Here is a 21,439-nt window from a genome sequence, read left to right on the forward strand (position 1 = left end):
TTGAGGGATAAGAAAGCTGTCAGCTTTTCTACATATTGTGCCCTGGGGTTACAAACCCTGATCTCTGGCTGGAAACCTGCCTCACATCCATCTCCACTTCCTGAAATACCAATCAATCAGCAGCTTGCTGCTGTACAGATTGATCACCTCTCTGGGGCAGTCTGCAGTCGTAGCAGGTCACCACATCAGGCACCAGCAGCCACATGGATTTGGCTCCTACTTTAAGCTGGCTGCTGTATTCAAAGAAAAGAACATATCAGAATTAATTTCTCTGACAATAAACAACCGCCTCCTTGCCATGTGGCTGTTCTGGATGTGGCACTTAGGTTTTCCTCATCTGCTGGGCTCCCTTTAACAACCTCTGTGGAGCCACCATGGCCATGCAAGCTTCTTAAGACCGTTTCTCTACTGGTTGAATGGACCCTGGTAACTCCTTTAGTGACAACCAGAAAGGAGCTAATTTGTGCCCCTAACTACTGGAAAAACATTCAGCCCAGTAGATGATTGTAAAAATGGCCAGTGCTGTGCATCTGGGGAGAGACTTCACAGTGGGCTTTGCTGGCCCCTTTATAACTGGTCAACAGTCAGTTGGAAAGCAAAAGTAAAGCTGTAATGCTCTGCATCAATTCCTCAGCATACTCTGGCTGGATTTGTGGTGACCTGATTGCTCACAGCTCCCACTTACTTTTTTATCACTTGAGGATATGCAATGTCTTAAAAAGTGGGGCTTTTATTGAGGACCCTGACATTAGACTGCCCTATTTGGTGACTTAAGCCTACGGAAATGATGCTCTTATTTTCTCTACTAAGGCATAGGAGGAATTTGTTACAAAAATAGTCTTAACCAAACCCCTTCAAATTTCTTCCCTTCCCAACCTCTGCGTCACCAATACAACTGCCCTGAGAAAAGGGCCATGGTGGTTATGACACCCATTGTCCCACAGTGCCTCAGCTTACCCCCCGACTGCCCCCTGGTTGTCATCAATTTGTCATGGGCAAAGTTTTGATATCCCACCTGAAATGGTATAGAGCAGATGATCTTGGTCAGCTCAAAGCACAGCCCTGCAGCTCTTGGTCAAAGCCTTTGCTTTTGGCAGCCTAAGACTCTTAGGACTGATCTTAACTCGGAGTGTAAGCCCTTTGGGCTAAGGAGTGCCTGCTAGCAAAATATTCATACAGACTGATGTAAGCATATTCTAGCAAACAATAATAATTAATTCTATTGTCAAAGGTCAGGCCAAATCATTAAGTTTTTTCTTCATAAGAGGCCATTTCTATGGTATTGGAGCTTATGTTCGGAAGGGGTCAGATGGATTTGGGTTTTAAATGCTGTATGTCAAATTCCCGCTTCTGGAGTCTCATTTTATGACTACATTAAAACCACTCAAGGCTAATGAAAAAGCTGATTGACCTGACAGCTCTGTAGTGTGAACTGTGTCATCCCCATGTCAGTACACCAAGGAGTATTAAGTAAAAAATGAATTAAATCACAGATGAAGCAAAACAGAGTGACAGCAGTGTACACACAGGGTGCTGATGTGCATCTAGCCATAAAAACTCCTTCCTGACAACGTGGTGCAATGGTTCACATCTCAACAGGATCTCCCTGCAGTACTTCTTCCCATTGGACACTCACACAAGCTATCCAGAAGTGGTGTGTACAGTGAAGGAGCTCTTTATAGCATTGTTTTCAAAAGGCTGCAGCTGACATCCTCAGTCAGTCTCAGAAAAGTTGGCAGTTAGGATGATTTTGCCTTTCCAGACTAAGAAACCCTCAGGGTCCTATCATTTGGGAACTTCCTTGTGACCCTTTTATTTGCACTCAGGAGGCAGAATCGACTCCCTCTAATCCAGAAAAACAGTGCCTTGGGCCCCAGCAGCTGGTGTTCTCTGCCTGTTTTATCTCAGGACCCTCAGAGCCCCTGCCTAGGAGGCAGTGTCTTGGCGCAGGACACCAGTAAGAGGTTCCATGTAGGAGTTACTGGTGGCTGCTGCTTCATGTTATGCTCAGTGGGCACTTGGAGAGTAGCCTTTCCACATGGCATGGCAGAATAGGCACATGGCTGGTGAGGCAGCTGCCACACTCAGACCTCCGTGGGCAGCCCCTTTAGACAACACAAACTTATGTAACTCCTGCTCCAAAGCCTCTGGAAAGGTTCCCAATGACTTTCATGGGCTTTGGACCAAGTCCCAATGACCAAAGACACAGTGGAAACTTTTGAGCTGCACATTCCCATCTTCTACAGCAAATGGACATGCTGAGATCAGTCTGGTCAGACCCCTTCTGGCTTCTGCTACCCCAGACCTTGCAGCAAGACAAGCAGAACCACCCTGAGCAGTGCCTGGCAAACATTTTGCTTTAGGAAACACTTTTGGTGCAAGCTGGACTCATTATTTCAGACTGCCGTGGGCAAGGGAAGCAAAGGGAGCTGTCCTAGAAAGGACTCACTGTCTACAGACCCACACACAGGCACAGTGCATGGGATGCTGAGGACTCTCTCTGCTTTTCACAGTCTTGACTTGCTAATAGGTTGTGTAAAGCCTGGTCAGAGCAACGGCAATGTTACTGTAAAGAAAGCTTTCTTCACAACACCATTCATTTCTTGTGTCTCTCAGCCAAACAAAATCATTTCATGGAGCAAAAGGAATCTTTAAAGATGGAAATTGTGCAGGAAGTCTATATTATTACTTCTTTTGTGGTCATTTTTGTGATGGCAATTTCTTTGTCAAAGCAGTATGATTTTCACACACAGCAAAGCAGCCTCAGTACAAAAAAGAGTTAAGTAAGTTTTATCTCCATTACTGGTGGCAGAACTGAGGGAAGGAAAAGTAGGTTACTCTGCACAGAAAATTTCTCTTCCCTGCCTGCTGATCAGTGGCTCTCATGCCAGAACTCCCAAACCTGAACTTACAAGTTCTTGCCTGTTTTCTCTTGTAAGCATTAGACAGGGTGATCACTCCCCACCTCAGCACAGGAGGCATTTGGTAAAATGCAGGGAAGGAGAGGCACAGATCAGAGCTCCATAGCCCAGCATCAGCGGAAGCTGTGGACATCACATGCACAAACACAAATGAAGCACTCCCTGTGCACTCCCTGTGCAGCTGCAGCAACGGGAGCCATCCATGGCTTTCATCTGGCAAGATGTCCTCGTCCCTGAACCATGTAAAAACATTGCCTCTAAGGTGAACTTCCTCCACAGATTGCCAGAGAGTGACTGGTAAAGCACAATTCCTTTGTGGCCTCCCAGGAGGTACACAAAGGGTGATACAAATAGGACAGTGCCAAGTAGTCACAGAACAGGCAGCTCCTGATTCATCCTCACCCTGCACCAGGGACCCAAAGGCACTGGGAGCAGTCACTTCAGAAACACTTCCAAGCCTCTGTTCAACCCAAACCCACGCAGACATCCGAGCTGTGCAGCCCCTACAGAGAGAATGCCTGGCAATCTAGGACAATGGTAATTACTGAGATCAGGGCAAGACAAAGAGAGAGTCTGTCTCTAACTGCTTCTTCAATGTAATCACTTACCTGAAAATATCATTTGGACTTGTCAGCAGACATCCTCACCTGCTCAGATCACACAGACTTGGAAGCTTCATCCCTCAGCACAGAAAGGAAAAATAGATCTCCCCGGTAAGGCAGCTGCAAGCAGGAGTTGCTGTTGTTGTTGGAAGTGGTTTGGAGGAATGAGGACAGCGGCAGCCCAGGCAGGCGTGTCTTGCAGGGCTGTGCAGTGCCAGGGCTCAGTTCTTTATGGAGCACCTTTGCCACTGCAAGGCAGCGTTACTGCCTGAGGCAGTCCACCTCCTGCCGGCACATCTAACGGCTGCTTGGTAGCAGCGTGGTTCCCCATCAAGCCCTGATGCCGTTTGCCTGACACGGGTCTATTCAGACGCCAGAAGAGCGCTGGCAGTTGTCGCTTTCTGGGAACAAAACAGCAACACGCACCCCAGCTGCACGCCCTTGTGAGGCTGCTCAGCCCTTGCACCCTCCCTCCCGTGCAGCAGGCAGCTTTTACTGTGTGGATGGCTTTACAGATTTGCCTCCTGCTTCTGTACCCCCACCAGACTTTCCACTTCATTCAGGTATCTCTAATGATATGAGTATTCCTGTCAGAGGGAAATCCAGGGAATGAAGTAGGGATCTCCCCTTCTCCTTCCCTGGCACTGAAAGGCACGTTCTGCATTTTGTTCGTTCGCTCCTCAGTGGTAAATGAGCAATTTCTACTTTGTAACCACAAATAAGTCTGCACATCCAGTGATTCCTAATGCTGTAATCCTACTTCACTCTTTCCATTATTTTTCTTTCCTCTTCCTGGCTTTCTCTCTGGCAGAACTGCACGTCTGAAAGAACACACTGCCTGGAGAGCACAGAAAGTTGTCCTGTGCAGCCAACTACCAGCCCCTCAAAAAGCATGGGGAAACAGTGAGTAGCGGGTTGGGGTCTTCCTGAAAGCAGAGTAGGAACCCCCCAAGAGTCACGGGGCAACCCTACTCCTCAGTCTCTGATTCAGAGTCCCTGTGGTATCCGGCGGGGCTGCAACAACCTGAGCAGTTGCTTACATGGGCTACTTGCAAAAGTATTTGCTAATACTTTGCTAGAGAGAAAAGCCAGTTCCTTCTTTCTCATGGTATCAGGTGAGAAGATCCTCTGCTTTCAGGCCTTGGATACAAGCATGCTGCAGCTAGACTTTGATGCTGTGGCCAAATCTGAAAGCAATGATGCTGTGATAATAGGTTTGAGGTTCAGCAGCACTAGCAGGCCCCTGACAGTAACCCCAGTGCTGACTGCCAGGGACAGAAGTCCCCTGTCACGAGGCCAGGCAGGTGCATGTATTACACCACAAGCAGATTTTACCTGCAGTCACAGGAAGTGTGTTTCACAGCCATGACAAGAACATGGAAAGACAGGGGACATAGAATAATAATAGATCTGCTTTGCATTTTTGTGCTCTTGTGCTCCTGCTCCTTTTCTCCCTGACATTTGCAGCTCACTTTTCACCCTTTTTTTTTTTCAGCCTGAAGGTTTTTCTAAATAAAGAAATTTAGTGCATTACAAGCAAAAACCCCAACAAACTGGTCCTTTGAAAGACCAGCTTGTTTAGCCGTTTCTAGAACTCAGGGTTGATTAAGAGCTTGAGGCTCAAACAGTAATTTAGCATGAAGCTGCAGCTGGTGTAACAAGAGAAGCATGCCACGTATTTTAACCTTTGCTGGAGGATTTGCCACATCTGTAAGCAGTAACTCACTGTGGATTTCTTCCCTGTGTGCTGTCATGGATGGAAACATCTGGCTCAGGAGTGCACAGCCCGTTGCCTGGAGTTTCAGATGAACACTCGCAATGAGCACAGAGGCTCTGTGCATTCCCTTGTCCAAAACCTCACGGAATACACCAAAATAATTTTAAAAGCTCTTGAGTGTTCCTTGGGCTGACAGCTCCCTCCGTACCCAGAGCTTGTCCAGCCCCAGCTTTGCAGTGCACATCCCTTCCTCTCCAGCCTTCCCTTGGCAGCAGTTTTTGTTGGCAGGATGCTGTTGCCAAGGGAGACAGAAAGGATGTGCAGCTGGCTTTTCTTTCACCTGCACTTAATGTTGCTGATCCTGTTTATGTTACTGCAGAACCTTTGGCTTCTAAGAGAGCTACCATCAATGTCACCAGACCTTGTGAAGAGGTTTGACAATGACACAAATAGCTGTGGCCTCTGATGGAAAGCTTAAAATAGGATTTTGTCCACAAGAGGATGGAGCTGGTGTCACAGATGCTGACTCAAGCATGGGTATCCATTTCACAAGCAGGAATAAAAAGGGGGAAAGGAAGATTCAAAGCCACCTTAAAAAGGTTTCTGACAGCTCCCTAAACCATCAAGTGTAAAAGTTTCATGCTCAGTGTAAAGTGGCCCTGGTAGGCAGTTCCCAGTATTCCCAGAGAGGCTCCACTCATGACATTAACCAAAGAGGTCACACAGGATGATGAGCTTTGACTAGACATCCAGTTTTCAGCTGATGAAAATCAGGTGAAGTGAATCCCACTTCGTATCCCTCCATCAGTCACAAAGCAAACAGAAGATTTGTTTAATACAATAAAAGGCTAAAGAAAATCCCTGCTTGAAAAGGTGAAAGCAATCTCTGTGTTGTGATACCTTCCAAGAGAGGAACTCTCCCTGTTCTGGACATTCAGAACCAGTTTCCACTGAACACCAAACAACAAGTCTTAGAGAACAATACTTTGGTGGCATGGAGTGACTAGAGCAAGGTCTGGCAGCCTTTCCATGGCAATGTATTAGGAAGCATTTTTCTTACCCACGTCAGAGGGTAATGTGCAAGCACTAATTCAGTTGAAGCTCAGAGCTGCTTCCTCTCACAGAAACAGTATGCTGCTGATCAGCTCTGCCTGACCCTTGCAAGGCAGGAGGCCTGGTGCCTACTGAACTGGAAAGCAGCAGGTAGGGTGAAGAAGTAGGAGCCAAAAATATCCAGCTTTCAGACTGCTGCACTTCTCAAAATCCTCCCACTTGCAGTTGGAGATAACCAAAGTCAGAGGATTCTGGTTCCAGCACCAGACGGTATCTTGACCAAAACTAATTTCTTCAGGACTAAGCCTGTAGCTCTAAGTAATTCACACAGACTCACCTGTCAATCAGGGAAGCTTTTTCCACACTCAGGATACTCTTTCGTTACAGCAGCAGCACTTTTAGCTTGTCTTTTCCAGGGGAACATTGACGGGAATAGGTTTTCTACCCCTGTTTTTCTCAGTAACTTATGATACAGCGTACACTGTAACAGAGCCTGACAACTGGTGAGAGCCAGAGCAGAGCACCCTGCTCATGGATGGCTCTACTCTGACAAGGCAGACCCTTTCATTCCCTGCTTGCAAAAGCTGTGCTTGAATTCTCCAGCTGCAGGTATAGAAATGTTGATGCTGCAGCCAGAAGGGATCTTACACCTATGCATAAGCTGAGGAGCTTCCACAAAGCCCGAGGGTGTTTCAGTCATTTCATCTGTTCACTGGAAGTAATTTGGGTGATTTATTACTTATGCCCCCTTCAAACACATTATTATTCCAAGTGCCTGGTTATCCTTGTGCTTGCTCTCCAGCAAGAGCCTTTAACAAGAAGCTTGTGCTGATTGGCGGTGTGAGCAAGCTAACACACAATTAGAAAGCAACTACAGTACTGACTTGCAGGAGAGCTTCACCTGGACTTCACCTGTGAGCACTGCCCAGCTGCAGGAAAAGGGCACTGTGCCTCAGAGTGAGTGCAGGGGCCTGGGCAGCTATTCATCTGGGCGAGTGAGAATCAAAACAGGTCAGGGTCAAGGGAGTTGGCACTGCCAGTATGGGGGACTAGCTACTGGTTTAGGGGTACAAAGGGTGAGATTTGAATGGCAATAATACCCAAAGTGGGCTTGGGCTATAAAAGGCAGGGAGATTTCACATCCAGAATTTCTCTTATGAGCACAGCCTGAGGATGTAAGAAAAATCAGCCAGAAAGGCTGTAACGTGCTGCTCTCCTCATCTGCTGCATTACAGAGGGGTAGCAAAGCCTCTGGAATGGATGTCAGGTTGCTAGGGTAAGAGGTGAGCTGTTACTCTTCATTTCTGTTCATCCTTCCTACAGATAGCGAGAGCTTTCTTTTGGCTTCTGGAAAAAAAGTTTGTATTGTTTCTTAGCTGTCTAGAGCTGAGCCTGGCTTCAGCTACAGCTCACCTCAGGACAGCCTGGATGTTCAGCACAACCCAGCTTCACTGAGCCACACAAGGTCTGTTGATAGCCCTGTGGGTCAGTGAAGCCCCTCCATAGGCTGCACAGAATGGAGATGCCTGCCTGAAACGAGGGTGTCAGGGGTGCATGTTGCACTAGGAAATACAAAGTTAAAAGACAGATCAAATTCCCTTCTTGAAAACATGAGCTGCCCACTGCAGAGAGAAAGAAAGGTAGGGTTGCTCCGTTAGGCCAACTGCAAGACTGCACAGGTATTGAGATGCATTTTTGCCATCCTTTGAAGCTGGGTATTGGTCTGGAGGGAATGATGGTCCAGCTGGGTGCAATAAATGGTATGTTCTTAGAAGTAAGGTCACAGCAGTAGCTGGCTATAATTTGTGCTAATGAGAGCAGGACTTTGCTGCCTATATTTCACCCAGTGCTACTGATCCTGAAATAGATTCAGGAGGTGAATGGAATGGAATGGAATGGAATGGAATGGAATGGAATGGAATAGACCAGACCAGGTTGGAAGAGACCTTCAAGATCATCGTGTCCAACCCATCAACCAATCCAACCCACCTAAACAACTAAACTATAGCACCAAGCACCCCATCAAGTCTCCTCCTGAACACCTCCAATGATGGTGACTCCACCACCTCCCCAGGCAGCCCATTCCAATGGGCAATCACTCTTTCTGTATAGAACTTCCTCCTAACATCCAGCCTAAACCTCCCCTGGCGCAGCTTAAGACTGTGTCCTCTTGTTCTGGTGCTGGCTGCCTGGGAGAAGAGATCAACCTCCGCCTGTCTACAACCTCCCTTCAGGTAGCTGTAGACAGCAATAAGGTCACCCCTGAGTCTCCTCCTCTCCAGGCTAAGCAACCCCAGCTCCCTCAGTCTCTCCTCATAGGGCTTGTGTTCCAAACCCCTCACCAACTTTGTTGCTCTTCTCTGGACTCGTTCCAGCAAGTCAAGATCCTTCCTAAACTGAGGGGCCCAGAACTGGACACAGTACTCGAGGTGTGGCCTAACCAATGCAGAGTACAGGGGCACAATGACTTCCCTGCTCCTACTGGCCACACTGTTCCTGATGCAGGCCAGGATGCCATTGGCCCTCTTGGCTGCCTGGGCACACTGCAGGCTCATGTTCAGCCTGCCATCGACCAGTACCCCCAGGTCCCTCTGTACCTGGCCGCTCTCCAGCCACTCTGACCCCAGCCTATAGCTCTGCATGGGGTTGCTGTGGCCAATGTGCAGAACCCAGCACTTGGATGTGTTAAATCTCATGCCCTTGGACTCTGCCCATCTGTCCAGCCTGTCGAGGTCCCTCTGCAGAGCCTCTCTACCCTCCAGCAGATCAACTCCTGCCTCCAGCTTGATGTCACAGTATCACAGTATCACAGTATAACTAAGGTTGGAAGAGACCTCGAGGATCATGGAGTCCAACCTATCAACACAGACCTCATGACTAGACCATGGCACCAAGTGCCACGTCCAATCTCCTCTTGAACACCTCCAGAGACGGTGACTCCACCACCTCCCTGGGCAGCACATTCCAATGACGAATGACTCGCTCGGTGAAGAACTTTCTCCTCACCTCGAGTCTAAACTTCCCCTGGTGCAGCTTGAGACTGTGTCCCCTTGTTCTGGAGCTGGCTGCCTGGGAGAAGAGACCAACCCCTTCCTGGCTACAACCACCTTTCAGGTAGTTGTAGAGGGCAATGAGGTCACCCCTGAGCCTCCTCTTCTCCAGGCTAAACAATCCCAGCTCCCTCAGCCTCTCCTCATAGGGTTTGTGCTCAAGGCCTCTCCCCAGCCTTGTTGCCCTTCTCTGGACATGTTCAAGTGTCTCGATGTCCTTCTTAAACTGTGGGGCCCAGAACTGGACACAGGACTCAAGGTGCAGCCTAACCAATGCAGAGTACAGGGGCACAATAACCTCCCTGCTCCTGCTAGCCACACTATTCCTAATGCAGGCCAGGATACCACTGGCCCTCTTGGCCACCTAGGCACACTGCTGGCTCATGTTCAGACGGCTGTTGATCAGTACCCCTAGGTCCCTCTCTGTTTGGGAGCTCTCCAGCCACTCTGACCCCAGCCTGTAGCTCTGCATGGGATTGCCGTGGCCAAAGTGCAGCACCTGGCACTTGGACTTGTTGAATGCCATCCCATTGGACTCTGCCCATCTGTCCAGTCGGTCGAGGTCCCTCTGCAGAGCCTTCCTACCCTCTAACTGACTAACATCTGCTCCTAACTTGGTGTCATCTGCAAACTTACTGATGATGGACTCAATGCCCTCATCCAGATCATCAATGAAGATGTGAAAGAGGACAGGGCCCAGCACTGATCCCTGGGGGATGCCACTGGTGACTGGCCGCCAGCTGGACGCAGCACCATTCACCACCACTCTCTGGGCTCGGCCCTTCAGCCAGTTCCTAACCCAATGCAGTGTGCTCCCATCCAAGCTATGAAGACATGCAATACACAGAGAACAGAGGGATGAGAGAACATGGTGGTATTTGATCAGTCAGGGGATCAGTAATTCAAGTGGAAATACATATGGAGTTAGGAAGAGGATCTCACTTCATAAAGAGATGCTCCATCAACTCTGCAGCTCACTTACCTCCCGAGTTGCTCTTCAGCACAAATGCAGCTACCCAACACAGTGAATGCTTCACCTCTGTACATGCATATTTGCATTTCAAAAAATATCCCTCTCTTCAGAATGTCCCTCTGAGTATCTGCTGGCCTTGTCTGCCACAGGAGCACAATGAAGACCCAACACAGCTTTACATCCCATGGTATAAAGGTTCACAGTGGGCTCAGGTTGTCAGTTTAATGCTGCCTTAATGGTGACATCTGGCACTGTCCCATATGCTTCTTTACACCCTCAACAACGAGTCACTGTTTGCACTAAGAGTTATAACAGTGAGCATGGCCCCTATCACAGCATTACTGGCACAGTACTTTGCAGGTAAAGTATTTTATTTGTCTCTTCTTTTGGGTTAAATCTGTCTCTGTTTATATTCAGGAGAGAATCTACCCATTCCTGAAATGTCACCACCTCCACACAACGTTTTATTTTGGAAGGAAATTGGACTGACAAGCCTAGCAAGTTCTGATTATTCACAGAACACCCCTGTGAAGAGATTACATGTACCAGCTTTTCCATGTTGCCTTGTCAGCACACAGCCCTTCAGGGACCTCCTCGTGATGTGAAAGTTAGCTCAGACTCGATGTTCATTCATCCTTGACTTCAGTTCCCTTAATACCAGTTATGTTGCTGGTGATATGATGTGGGCATTTTATCTCCCTCCTTCCCCCTCCAGCAGCTACACTGGGAGCCTCATTTCCCTTCAGACACGCTACTACACTGCTCCCAAAGTGTGATGCTTAGGCTTCAGCTGCTGCTGAGAGTGCTGGAGTCAGCAGGCAAACCAGAGCAGGGCCTGTCTCCTGCACAACCTCTCCTCCAGGTGCACCACAGCTGTGCAGTGCTGCCCAGCCACCCTGGATGGCTACTGAGACATGACTAACAAGGGCTCAGACACCTCTGCCTTTACCCCAGACCTGCAGCTTGGGTGGCCCATGCTGAGAACACATCACAGGAGCATGCATGGAGGTGCTTGTCCTGGTGCTTTACTCCATGCCATGCCTCTAGCCCAGTGGTCTGACTGCGCTGCTCCTGGAGGTGATGGATTTTTCTCTAGTAGCAGTGCAGAAATGTCATCCTGGAACTGGGACAGTCAATTTTTTGGTAGCTTCAGTGACTGCACCTGGCTTTGCTGCACTGTCCTAAGTACATGTCCCTGCCTGGGTCCCAAGGAGGGTGTCAGAGCTCCCCATCACTGGCAGCAAACTTGCAGCACAACTGTGGGCTGCTTCCTCGGGAGCACTGCAAGCACAAACATAGCCAGCGGGGCATTTGGAAGGGGGAATTAATCTCTGAAATAGCTAATAACATGTTGTCACTGCTTACACTGCTGCAAGCCAGCCTTGCCTTGCTCTGGACTTCACTTATTAGTACACAAAGCATAACCTTGAAACTAGGACACAGCAGAGCTAATGCCAGATGAAGCTCTTTCTGTTCACACACTTGGAATGAACTACAATTAACCATCACTATGGGTTCTCTGCAGACAGGTGCTAGAGGAGCTATGTGCCAGTCACATCCTGCATTCCCACAAAATGCCATCATAACAATGACATAAGTTGTCTTGTTGTCACAGTTTGCATTTTCCCTTTTTTCCGTCTCTCTTTAAGCATTCTCAGCTGTCATTGTGCCTGAGCAGTACAATTATGCCCACAGTGAAGTGAAATATTGGAAAGCAGTTCTGTTTGGAGACAGAGCACCAAGGGTGGCACCACAGCATTGAAGCTGCAGCAGAACATTAGCTTGTGCATTAACCACCACTGCTAACGAATAGATTAGCAGCAGCCTCAGCAAAGGTCAGGCTGCCGAGAGGAAGGAACACCCAGAAGCATTATTTGAAGGGTATAATTTTAAGTGCTGAGTTTCAGCCCCATTCAATATCAGGTGAAAGGAATGGATGCAAATAAGTAACAGAAGGCTTGCCCGAGGAACTAGTTCCAGGACCATTGCTAGCAGTGTCAGGGCAAGTCCACAAGGACATGTGGCTTCTGCTGCTCTGGGGTAAATCCAGGACAGCCCCTCTGCAGTTAGTAAGATTATTCAGTGTCCAAATGATTCTGAGAGGAGGGCACAGGAAATGCTAAAGGAAGAAGTAAAACATAGTTGGGAGCTGAAGACCAACAACTAAATAAGAAGTAAGAAATAAATCTGAAGATTAATGGCAATTAGGAAGGAGTTGTGGAAGGAGTAGAGATGCTTAACTTTTGTTCTCTTCAAAGCTGTATGCTGGGTGTGCCACCTGAAGCCATCAGGGCTGCTCAGCACCACTGCTGCTTGGGTGCCTAATTCCCCCATTACCTGGCCTGTTGGCAATTAGTGTTTCAGTCTAATAGGGCATTTAAATAAACCTCAAGTACTCGTGAACCAAGGATGTGGAACACAGCTGCTTGGCCCAAGATTATTTATGGTAACGCAGTCACTCAAACGGAGTTATCTGGCAAAGGGCAAGGCCAGCGGCTGAAGTGCCCAGGGAAACAAGAAACCTGCCTAAGGCTGGATTTGTGGCACTCGGTACCCAGCTTCTTGGTTTGGGTGCTGCCTCACAAGACACTGATGGCAAAGCCATCACCCATGTGCCAGAAGCATCACAGGTGACCAACATTTTGCTGAACTGGGACCAGGGAGGGACCAGGCAAATAAACAGAGGGAGCAGCAAACCCAATGCTTGCCTCTGCTGTTCCAGGCCTAAAGCACAGCAGAGTTTTGAGGGCATTTCCAGCATGCAGCTCTTTATGCAGACACATCACTCTCCACTCTGCCCTGCTTATTTACGGTGTATTTAAAAGTGTTCCTGCTGGAAGATGGTCCCACACAATCACACCACCAGAAACACAGAAGCACCTATAGCAATGTCTCTATTGCACAACTATTTCCTTAAGATGACCTTGGGTCTCAGATAGTTATCAGGAGAGAAGTAAAACCAGAGGAGGACAAAGCAACACAGCCCAGTCTGTAAGCATTTGCTTGTGAAGCTGCTTTGATATGAGCTTGCAACTTACAGGCAAGTACTTTGTACTTGCTCTGGCAACAGGAAGGATCTCTTACTTAGAGCTCCATGTCAGCTGCTGCCTGTGTCTAAATTAATGCTCCCAATGAGCCCTGTTTCACTGCACATCTGTCACAGGAGATCCAGGGCGAGGGCTCTGGACAATGCAAATCCATACACTGGTAATTATGAACAAGTACCTTTAGCAGGACACAAATGTTCCTGTTCATCAGCACTGCCTTGGGCACCTCACAGGTTTTTCTCTGACACATTTTTAATTTATACAGTCAGATTAATCTTTGGGTTTAGTAAGAAACTGCATAACTCTTTGTACTGGGCTCAGGCTTGGCTGCTTCATTTTTTCAGCATGTCTCTTGAAAAATCATCTAGCTACCAGCATGTGTCCAAGGCAGTCACTGACCTGCCAAGCTACGTGGCACATGCCATGCAAGGGGAAAAAGTATCCAGTCTTACTGCTTGAAATGATGTCACATTAACTATCTCACCCAGTGCTGTTTCCAAACTTTCTCTCTTTTTATACATAAAGTCTTTGGCATGTTAAAAGACTGGAAAAGGGGAAACATGACTCCCATTTTCAAAAAGGGCAAGAAGGAAGAACCAGGGAACTACAGGCCAGTCAGTCTCACCTCTGTGCCTGGAAAGATCATGGAGCAGATCCTTCTGGAGGCACTACTGGCTCAGAAGAATAGTGAAGAGGTGATTGGGTACAGTCAGCATGGCTTCACCAAGGGCAAATCCTGCCTGACCAACCTGGTGGCCTCCTATGAACAGGTGACAACATTAATAGGTGAGGGGCGAGCAACTGATGTCGTTTACCTGGACCTGAGCAAAGCCTTCAACACTGTCCCACAACACATCCTGGTCTCCAAACTGGTGACACATGGGTTTGATGGGTGGACCACTAGATGGGTAAAGAACTGGCTTGATGGCCACACCCAGAGAGTGGCTGTCAATGGGTCCATGTCCCAGTGGAGGCCAGTGACAAGCGGAGTCCCTCAGGGATCAGTCCTGGGACCAGGCTTGTTCAACATCTTTGTGGGTGCCATGGACAGTGGCATTGAGTGCACCCTCAGCAAGTTTGCTGATGACACCAAGCTGTGTGGTGCAACAGACACGCTGGAGGGAAGGGAGGCCATCCAGAGGGACCTTGACAGGCTGGAGAGGTGGGCACAAGCCAACCTCATGAGGTTTAACGAGAGCAAGTGCAGGGTCCTGCATCTGGGTCGAGGCAATCCCAAGCACAAATCCAGGCTGGGCAGGGACTGGCTGGAAAGCAGCCCTGAGGAGAGAGACTTGGGGGTGCTGGTGGACAAGAAGCTCAACATGAGCTCTCAGTGTGCACTTGCAGCCCAGAAAGCCAATCAGATCCTGGGCTGCATCAGGAGAAGTGTGGCCAGCAGGGCAAGGGAGGTGATCCTCCCCCTCTACTCAGCCCTGCTGAGACCCCACCTGGAGTACTGCATCCAGTTCTGGAGCCCCTATTACAAGAGGGATGTGGAGGTGCTGGAAGGTGTCCAGAGAAGGGCCACGAGGATGAGCAGAGGGCTGGAGCACCTCTCCTATGGGGACAGACTGAAGGAGTTGGGGCTGTTCAGTCTGCAGAAGAGAAGGCTCCAAGGTGACCTCATTGTGGCCTTCCAGTATCTGAAGGGGGCCTACAAGAAGGCTGGGGAGGGACTTCTCAGGAAATCAGGTAGTGATAGGACTAGGCGCAATGGAATGAAGCTGGAGGTGGGGAGATTCAGGCTGGAGGTGAGGAGGAAGTTCTTCACCACGAGAGTGGTGAAGCCCTGGAAGGGGTTGTCCAGGGAGGTGGTTGAGGCCCCGTCCCTGGAGGTGTTTAAGCCCAGGCTGGATGAGGCTCTGGCCAGCCTGATGTAGTGTGGGGTGTCCCTGCCCATGGCAGGGGGGTTGGAACTAGATGATCCTTGTGGTCCCTTCCAACCCTGACTGATACTATGATACTATGTGGAATATCTTAGAAAGGACTGAAAAGGAAGAACTTTGGTTCTTGAGACAACAACCAAATTTATGGCTCCCTGATCAATCTATGGTTTGAAGAGACAGGTAGCTCTCACAATAATTAATTAACTGGGCTAAAACTTTTCAGGTTTGGAGTCAGTCCAGCTGTAGTATTTTCCAGAGGGAGGAGGAGAAGGAGCAGGGTAAGGCTTAGCCCTGAAGCAGAGCCAAGGGGACATTCATCTCAGCTCACTCGCTGGGCACACCCCCTTTTCAGCACTGCAGCAGCAGAGAACAGGATGGCAGCCGCTGCTATCAGTTAGTTTAACAATGATCCCTGAAAACAAAAGAAGCTGTTCATCTGCAGCTTGGCTGCTGCAGCCCATGGCAATCTGGAAAAGATGTTCTTGTCAATAACACTGAAGGCTTAAGGGCCCCCTTGAACCACCTTCAGCTTCTGCTGACTTCTCTTGGGTCAGGCAGCTTATCTGAAGAGAAAGGGGCAGATTTGGTGGATGTTTTTTCTGGAATTGATGTGGAATTTCACACAAGGACTCAGCATGACAGAAACACCAAAATTCACCCAACAAAAAATCCAAGTCAAAGGCTGGTTCAAACTCCTCATGGATTGAGTGACCAATCCCACAGCATTTGGATGAGATGCAATCCACTCCTGTCTCTGAGCTGCTAAAAACCAACGTTGGTCTCTTGCTACTGCCACCGACACGGCAAGCTGAAACCAAACTGACACTTAAATGGCAACCTGAACTCTTTAACTCCCACTGCCTGGAAAGGGGAAGATATCAGAGAGACCCCTGCAGATAGCAGACCTGGAGCACTGCTGCGAGGGAGGAGAGGAAGAGAAAGATGTCCTAAGACAGGGAGGGACAGAGGAAGGAAAAAGGGGAACAGAGGAAAATGGGAATGGAAATGACAGTGTGTGCCTATTTTCTCATCAAGCAACACTGCTTACAAGAAATAGGTCCAGGATAATGCTATCTGCAAAGGCTGATTGCTGCACATGGCCAAAACCTACTCCTGATCATCACACCAGCTTCCCACTGACTTGGCTGTGGGATTTACTCCATGCTGCACACATGTTAGAATAAACCTTTATTAGAATAAACCAAACCAGGTTGGAAGAGACCTTCAAGATCATCGTGTCCAACCCATCAACCAATCCAACCCACCCAAACAGCTAACCCATGGCATCAAGCACCCCATCAAGTCTCCTCCTGAACACCTTCAATGATGGTGACTCCACCACCTCCCCGGGCAGCCCATTCCATAGCACAATCACTCTTTCTGTATAGAACTTCTTCCTAACATCCAACCTGAACCTCCCCTGGTGCAGCCTGAGACTGTGTCCTCTTGTTCTGGTACTGGCTGCCTGGGAGAAGAGACCAGCATCCGCCTGTCTACAACCTCCCTTCAGGTAGTTGTAGAGAGCGATAAGGTTGCCTCTGAGTCTCCTCTTCTCCAGGCTGAGCAACACTTATACTGCAGCCCATGGACTGGCATCAGAACTGGGACCAGGCTTTCACGCAGAATAAATCTGACATTCCTCTTTCTGTCCTCTGTTTAACACTGTAGGAAGCCCACATTTCTCCATGGGTGTGTACCAATTGTGCCAGGATGAGTTCTGCCCTGGTGTTTCATGGGAGCTGTGCTGCTGCATGTCAAAGCAAAGTTTGCTCTTCAATTTTAATTGCTCCCAACTCTGATTTTCCTCAGACATGAACTGGTTTCTCCATCACTGAGCTCTGTAAGACAATCCGAGTTCAAATCTCCTAGTGTCAGCTGCTCTTGAGATATGAGGGCAGAGAGCTTGCAGCTGGAACAAATGGGAGTAGCTGGTTTCTCCTCATGCCCACATCTCATAAAACCAGCCAGGCTGATTGTGTGCTGAGAGGGCTCAAAATGTTCACCTTTAGGATGAGGCTAAGCCTGAAAAGTACACTGCCACCCTGAAAGGAGCTTCTTTGAGAAAACTGGCAACAAGTGGAGAACAGGGGTAAGCCTGGCACCAGAAGTTGTACCACAGAAGTTGTTTCCACAGAGTAATAAGCAATTCCCACACACCCATCACAAATTAGCTTTGTAAAGCTTAAATGCTCCTGAGTGGGCCTGTGGCTTTCTTCCTTCCCAGAGCAGACATTTCTGCTCTTAGTTCCTCATGTCTGGCACACAGGAACCCTGGCATGATGACTATCAGGAACACCTGCAAGATTTCACCCAGATCCTTTCTTGCCACCTGCTTTGGCAACCCCTTGTTCAGCCTCACAGCCCAGACTGCAGCCACAGCCTGACCAGGGGCTTTATCATCACCCCACATACTGATGGCTTTCATGCCAAGGAGTGTGGGTCAGCTGAGGGACCTCCACTGTCTTAGGCACTGCAGGGACACTGTAGTCATCCATCCAGCCTCTGCTGAAGCCCTGTGCCCATGTTTGTCTTCTGCAGCTTTCATAAGAGCAAAGTTGAGTTTGAAAAATTTGAGCCACTGGAAGCCCCAGCCCCAGCTCCAAATGCTCATACTAGAGGAATTTGACTTTGGTACTTAAAAATCAGCCTGCTTTGTTGCATGTAAGACCCAGACTGACCAAAAAAACAGGTTTAGTTCTAGTTGTTCCTTTTTTACTAGAAATTATTTGCAGCTGAAAACCTTCAGAGCAGCCTAACTATAGGCACATCCTGAGCCACAGGCAGTGGTTATGAAACACCACACCACCGCTCCATTTCATGTCCTCCTTCCCTGGGACAAGGATTCTCTAGTACAGCATGCAGACATCGAGGGCATCATGCAGGGCCATCATGTGAAAACATCGTATTGCTCAGCTGCCATGCTGGCAAAAGCTGCAGCCACTCACTGCTCTAGTGAGCCATGACTTGGTCTGCTCCTCAGCAAGCTCTGCTGGCAAATACAGAAACACTCAGACAGAAATGCCCATGTCTAGATCACCAGAAAGAAGGGAGGCTGAGATGCTGAGACAGCTTTTAGCATGATCAAGGGTAAGGGCTGTGGACAGAAGACAGCAGTTTCTGACTTCTCTGCTCCTTTTGCTTCATGCTTCCAAGATGAAAAGCTGACACAGTCCTCTTGTGCTACCAGGATTCCCTGTCAGGTTCAGTATCACCCTGATGCTCCGATGATGATCAAGACATAACAAGAGGCAAGATGGAGCAGGATCTGCCATTCCATGAGGCACTGACAGTGCACTGAAGTCACTGGCATGACAGAAGCAGAGCCAAGGGCAGATCTACACCCACTATCCTGTGGCTGCTCTGAGAGCTCAAGTGTAAAAGTGATGCTCCTCCTTAAGAATGGCTTACAGGGTATGTATAAATGAGGCTTTGCTCCCCAAGGTGCAGGCATGCAGCTCCCATTTAGCTAATGTAGCTGATGAGGGACTGCTGAGAGGGGGAGAAACAAATTACTAGGTTTCCTACTTGCAGTGAGCGTGCAGCATTCCTATTTAAAAGAAACATATAAAGCTTCTGCAACTCTGTTCAGGGAAACAGGAGAGTTTGATTACAACACCATTTCAAACCCTGGGAATAAAGATATAATGCCACAGTAGCAACAAGTTTTTAAAAAACTATAATAATATTTTGCCCAGGGACTTAGGGGGTAGGGGATGAGGATACTCTTAAAGAACAAACAAACAAAACCAGACAGAAAAGGATGGTTTGAAAGTGGGAAAAGAGATGGGCAAGTCAGCAGGGCTGTGGTTATGTGGGAGTGCAGCACAGACAGGATTTGGTTGGAGTGCACATCAAACCACTTAGGTTTAGTGGGCAGGTGGTACTGTGTTCTCCCTGCCTTTCCAATGGGCTGCTGATTGAGTGCAGGCTCTACTGCCTGGGATGTGCCTGTGGAGCAGCTCTGTATCCTGGCCAGGACTCACCAGGCCTTGCTGCCTGCCTGTGCTGTGAAAACAGAGTACAGCAAAGATGTCCTCACTCTAGGCATCACTCAGGGTTAATCTGCTTCCTGGACTTGCAGTTGATGAGTCTATAAACTATTACCACCAAGCCTTGAGCATGCCCTGTTGCATTGCTAGACTAGTGCCTGTGAAGAGCTAGGCTTGGGCATTGTCATGTGCATGTCTCTATTTCTCTGCAGAAGGCACCTCAGGCTGCACTCAAAGGAATGTCAGGGAACACAAAGAAAGGCACCTAAGCCTTGACATCGGGTGTGCTGCCCTACCAGGCCCTGTTGCCAAAAGAAACTTCTTGGGAAGCTGTAACTCCTGGGAGCACAGGGATGGAGCTTGCTATGCCCCCATAGTGTTCTGGCTTCCTCTTGCCCAAACTGAGGCTGGACACTTCTGCTTATGCCCCACTCTGACCCTGCAACGAATGGGGCAGGGGCTTAAACAAAGGGATTTACTACAGGATGCTGCAACCAGTTGGACTTTAAAGATACACTAACATACCTATCCATCCTTCCTTCCATCCTTCCATCCATCCATCCATCCATCCATCCATCTACCCACCCACCCACCCACCAATCTCCCTCCCTTCCTCCTCCATACACTTACTCTTTATACTGGTTTATATCCATCTAGACAGAGAAATAAACACAAACAGTGTAATTTACACACCAGTACACGGTGTTCAAAACACTTGGTGCCAAATTTCAGCATAGCTTTGCACAGCCAGATATCCTCCAGCTGATTTGATAGCTCTTGCTTAACATATTTGGTAGCAAGAGAAGCACACAGCCAGCATGTGCTGCAGCTGCCCTCTCATGCAGGCAGGAGGGCAGCCAAAGCCAGGAGGGCAAAGGGGCAGGACACACCAAGCCCCTTCAGGTTTCTGTTCCATTTCTGTTGTGCTGAAGGGTAGGAGCCCCAGCTGACCAGCCTGCTACTGCTAGCTGGGATGGAAATTAAAGAGATGGAACATTGCCCTGCATCTACAGAGGGGAGCAAGTAGGGAGGGAGGGGGAAACCTTTGCTGCATAGCAGTGGCTCTAGAGCAATACATATTAGCATGAATTGTGCACATTCATTATAGCTTTCCACATACCCAATCCATAAGTCTCTGTGTGCTGAGCCAGTGGCTTGCCATAGCATGCAGCAAATAATGAGTGATGCATTACCTCTCCTGTAATGGATTGATTATTTCGACCACACTTGCTATGATGTGATGAAATAAATGACAGCAATTTTGCTCATACATGGGTTTTCTGCTCTCCCCCTCCTTTCAAATGGGGCAGAAAGGTGTCCTTTAACGTTTAAAGCCATGGAAGAACACAGTATGTACGATGGTAAATTACTATAATGTAGCATGCCATAAACTCTTAAGTGCTGTCTGGTTTGAAAGGAAGCTGATGGGAGGTATAAAGAAGGTATTTTACACACGATAGAGGTAATAAATCCAGAGTTTGCTGGAAGACTTACATCAAGTGGAAATACATCTATTGCAAATATTGTTAAGTATAGCTGCATTAAGAAAGGACTCTGCTACTGAGCTGGAAATGCTTCTGGTTCAGGTGGTAGTACTGCAGCTTTGCCAGTCAGATGATGATCAGATCAACCTGCTTTCTGTTCCTGGCTGATGGCACGACATGCGTGGCAGGAGCAGTGTTGCTGTGTTCTCCACTGCAGCACAGGATTCAACAGCAAGGCATGGCTGCCTCAGGTTGGCCATTCCGTGAAGACAAGGGCTGAGGCGAGTGCATCACAGCCCTCTTCTTTCCCTAGGCCCACTTCAAGAGGTCAGGCTGTGACCACGAAATTGGAAAAAGGAGCCAAGAGCAAGTTTCCATGAGCCTAAGCCCAGAAGCAGCATGTAGCAACTGACAGCCCTTGCCCCAGGGAGCTCAGAGCACCACCACCAGATTCACCGCTCCTTCAGAATGATCTCTCCCTGCCTGTAGGAAACATAGAGCAGAAGGCCCTTGGCAACACCTCCACAAAAAAGGTTATCCTGGGGAAGGAAAGCACCAGGCAGAAGGACAGAAGACACCATTTCAGGGCAGGAAATGCACACAAATTCTTAGGATAACATGGCTGACCCCATGCTAAAAAAGATTAAGGTTTGTTCAAGGCAAGATGAAAGGATTAAGAGTCTGATCCTGAGGGCACCACCATCAGTGGAAGGATTC

General features: G+C 48.5%; 1 protein-coding gene across 4 annotated transcripts in view; it reads right to left on the bottom strand.

The window, feature by feature from the left end:
- The window catches only part of TMEM108 (transmembrane protein 108), a 115,169-nt gene that overhangs the window by 11,362 nt on the left and 82,368 nt on the right, over positions 1–21,439 (bottom strand). The window contains exon 1 of one of the 4 annotated variants that reach the window (XM_068152854.1): positions 3,530–3,846. The exons of the other annotated variants lie outside the window; for them this stretch is intronic. Within the exon in view, the coding sequence (XP_068008955.1) occupies positions 3,530–3,542 (13 nt within the window). The 5' untranslated portion in view covers positions 3,543–3,846. Of the gene's footprint in view, positions 1–3,529; positions 3,847–21,439 lie in introns of those variants that run through there. 4 annotated transcript variants of the gene reach the window in all.

Source organism: Melanerpes formicivorus, unplaced genomic scaffold (assembly GCF_026170545.1).
Source record: "Melanerpes formicivorus ecotype bairdi unplaced genomic scaffold, bMelFor1.0.p_v2 SCAF_24, whole genome shotgun sequence".
Classification (NCBI taxonomy): domain Eukaryota; kingdom Metazoa; phylum Chordata; class Aves; order Piciformes; family Picidae; genus Melanerpes; species Melanerpes formicivorus.